The 3,594-nt window shown below is 40.3% G+C and overlaps 1 protein-coding gene across 1 annotated transcript; it reads left to right on the forward strand.

Annotated features, from left to right (window-relative positions):
• The first annotated feature begins 450 nt into the window (after positions 1 to 450).
• On the forward strand, positions 451 to 2,244 carry LOC110775761 (F-box/LRR-repeat protein 13-like). Its single transcript, XM_021980364.2, has one exon. It carries the CDS (start codon positions 559 to 561, stop codon positions 1,987 to 1,989), a length of 1,431 nt encoding a protein of 476 aa, XP_021836056.1. The 5' UTR covers positions 451 to 558; the 3' UTR covers positions 1,990 to 2,244.
• The last annotated feature ends 1,350 nt before the right edge of the window (positions 2,245 to 3,594 follow it).

The following is a 3,594-nucleotide window of genomic DNA, read 5'->3' on the forward strand; positions in this document are numbered from 1 at the left end:
ACTTGATTTAAGTTATTATTTAGTTAGGTCAATGACAAGTCGGGTTGTCAACAGGTCGCGTAAATTAAGGTAACGGGTTGTTACGAATTGAGTCAATAACAGGTTTCATTGGGTTATAATCGGTTTCCGGTTGACATCATGTCGGGTGTTGAATCGGGGCGGATCATTTTTCGGTCGGGTAAGATGACTCAGTTTGGTTATCGGTTATATTTCGGTCGGGTGTTAGGTTCGGGTCCGGGTCATGCATTAACGTGTCGAAATCGGTCGTCGGTTTTAACGGGTTGGATACAGTCGGGTTACGGGTTTCCTATTTTAACAAAGTTTCGGGTCTCAATCGAGTTTGGATCCTTAAACATACAGGTCGATTCAGGTCGATTTTTCGAATCGGGTCAATATTTAACAACTCTATTTAACACACCCCTACACCATCCGCGATCGGATCGACGACACTAATGTCTAAATTTTAACTCTACCGCATTTCTTTTGCACTTAAAAGTTAAAATATCCTGATTAAACCCTAACCAAAGACAAACAGATTAAGCTCCCATAAAAAAAAACATGGAAGAGAGCGATTGCAGAAGCAACAACAATGGCAGTGAAGAAATGATAGATAGATTAAGCTCACTCCCGGACTCCCTTTTGATCTCAATTCTCTCCCTCCTCCCTCTCAATTCCGCCGCTGCAACCTCTGCCTTGTCCCGCCGTTGGATCCCCCTTTGGACCCACCTCCCTCGCCTCATAATCGAAGACGGTTACCACCCTACATTCAGCAGCGACACCAATACTTCCCGACAAAACTTCGACAAATTCATCACAACCGTCGATCACATCCTCCGGCAGGCCACCTCACCGAAAATCGAAACCTTCAATCTTCGTTTCTATCACCCTGATTTGGAAATCGACCAATACCCAATTTGTTTAGCGTCACTGAATTCATGGGTTCTTCTAATTTGCGCCCGATATCCTGCAAATTTGGAGGTAAGCTTTGACTTCTATTTGAATGGTTTGCAATTCATTCCTCTTCCACCCTGTATTTTCGAAACACAGTCTCTCGTAAAAATCGAATTGCGTGGTTATTTTAATTGCAAATTGCCTGAAAGTGGTATTGTTAGTCTTCCTAATCTGAAAGAGCTTAGTTTGAATGGCCTTGATTTCGACTTTCAAGTGTTGAGGACATTGTTTAAGTCTTGTCCACTATTGGAGATATTGTTCCTGGGAGTAGAGTTTATGGAGGATGAAATTGTTGAAATATCTGCTCCTAATCTGAGAAAATTGGCGGTTTATATGCGTGGTTCGTCATATCGGAGTATATTTTTGATTGATGCACCCTTGTTGGAAGAGATTGATGTCCAAGATTGTGTTGCATTCTATTATTTTGTCAAAATTCCATCTAATTTGCAAAAGGCAAGGATTCACTTTTGGGATTCAATTTTTGGGGAAGGAAGTGTTCATCAAACCCACATACCAGAGCTTATTCGAGGGATTTCTAATGTTAATTCTATTCAATTAGGGAATAATATTCATATCTTTGATACCCTTAATCGGATGGATGCTGCAAATTTGTGGTCACTCTTTCATAATCTAACCTATCTTTGCTTGAGTGTCTCTAAGGAATGTGTGAATTGGGGTGCCAGAATTCCATTATATTTGTTGTCTAAGCTCAAGAGGATAGACGTATTGGCAATCAAAGGGGATGATAATGATGTCTGTTCGGTTTATTACATTCTAAGTCTTGCAGATGTCTTGGAGCAGTTAAACATTTCTTGCTTTGCTAACTCTGGCAAAGGCGGGAAGCGCCAATTATGGAAGGAATATAAGTTCTGTGGTAAATTGTTCACCTTTTCAAGGAGATCTATAACTTCTAAAATTGAGTTTAATGGTGCTTATATTCATGCATTTAGTCATGGTCCTCGAAATGCATCAAGTGCTTCTCAAATTGACTGGTTAGGACCCAGTATGTGGCCCGACATTGAAGAGGAAGACGAATAGACAGCAGGCTTATATATGACCTTTTAACTAGCATTATCAAAAAACTTGAACGGCTAGTGCATCAGTTTTGTCTTTGGCTTTAACAAAGTTTAAACTTAGATTTCTGGAACTCTTGAATGTCCTGCAGCAAGGTTGTGTTCTTGTCGTCTACTTCTGTAAGTAGAATGCTTATTGACTAACAGCACTCATATTGTTGTTTTGATGTGATTTTGTCCCCTCTGTTCTGGTATTTTGATTGTTAACTTTTAAGTTGTACATGGGCTTGATTGTTGCGGTGTCTAGTGTCAATCTTTAACGAATTGGCACTAGCAATTTACTGTTTCTTTTTTTTATGCAAGCTTGGGACCTTACATTAAAAAGCAGTCAAGAGCATTACAAAGTCTCATGGAGGTCTATACTTCATCAATACATCCGAAACAAACTCAGGGGCTTGTTCATAAATAACTAAGTCATCATTAGCAATTATATTTGTTCGATAAACTCTAGCTAATTTGTCTGCAACTTGGTTAGTCGTCCTTGGTTGAAATCCAGCTTAATATCATGCATATGTAGTCATGTAGATAGAGGTCCCTGCATTGTTCAACAATATTAAAATTAGCATCCTTGATTGGTGTTTCTTGCAAAATTCGTGCTATGGCTTGTTGTGAGTTGGAGTTTACATTGATTCTACTCCAACTCTTCTCCTTGATAAGCAGCAGCCCCGTGAGAATGGCTAGAAGTTCACCCATGAGTGCTGTTTATTCCTTTGGAAACCAATAACCCAGTTGGCTATCTGATCTCTGTATGTCCCTGCAATATTACCTACTGCAGAAATATCAAGAAAGGAAGAGTCGCGATTGAACTTGAGCCATTGAGGGGGTGGAGGGATCCATTTGTGATTATTAACAGGGGTTTGGGTCGTGGAGAAATTGCAGTTTATGGAGGTATGGTGCTCCCAACTCCCAAGCGAGAGCTTGGGCCTCTAAAATGCACTTTTCCAGGGAAGTTTGAGTTTAGTTGAAAATGAGGGAGTTTATATGTTTCCAAATGGTCCAAATGACAAAGGGGAAATGGGTTTTCCATGGCAGGGTGATATGGTCAGCAGTGTGAGGAGGTTTATGGGTAAGATTTGATTCAATCCGTAACTGATCTTGGGGGGCTTTGGAGGGGTGAAGAAGGAGTCTGCAATTTACTGGTAATCATGTACAAACATCACTGCAGGATTTGCAGTTTATTTGTAACAGAGTGCTAGTTGCTTGTAAAGTTTATAAGAGAGTTATCCTTTTATTGTAGTTTGCAATGAGTTTGTGATGGTTCTAAAGTTGCCTAAAAAAGATTGTGTGCTTTGTGCGGAAGGCGTTTGGTGAGTGTGAGGTTTGGTGAGTGAGGTTTGATGAGGTTACAAAGAAATGGTTAAGCAGCTGGTTAATAAGGTAAGGACGATGGGGAGTTTGTAGGGAAGTTTTTGGTGTGAGACAAGTGATCCATATTGACCTGAAATTGAAGGGTTGAGTAGTTTTCAAAGGAAAATAGTGCATTCAACTCAATACAAACCAAAAACAATTCCTGCGTGAGATTAGTCCACTCGCCGTATGCAGTGGAAACTCCTCGTATTGTCTAAGTGTG

Source organism: Spinacia oleracea, chromosome 4 (assembly GCF_020520425.1).
Source record: "Spinacia oleracea cultivar Varoflay chromosome 4, BTI_SOV_V1, whole genome shotgun sequence".
Lineage (NCBI taxonomy): Eukaryota > Viridiplantae > Streptophyta > Magnoliopsida > Caryophyllales > Amaranthaceae > Spinacia > Spinacia oleracea.

Coding starts and splice junctions, on each gene's coding strand:
- LOC110775761 (XM_021980364.2), top strand. CDS start 559: ATGGAAGAGAGCGATTGCAGAAGCAACAACAATGGCAGTGAAGAAATG.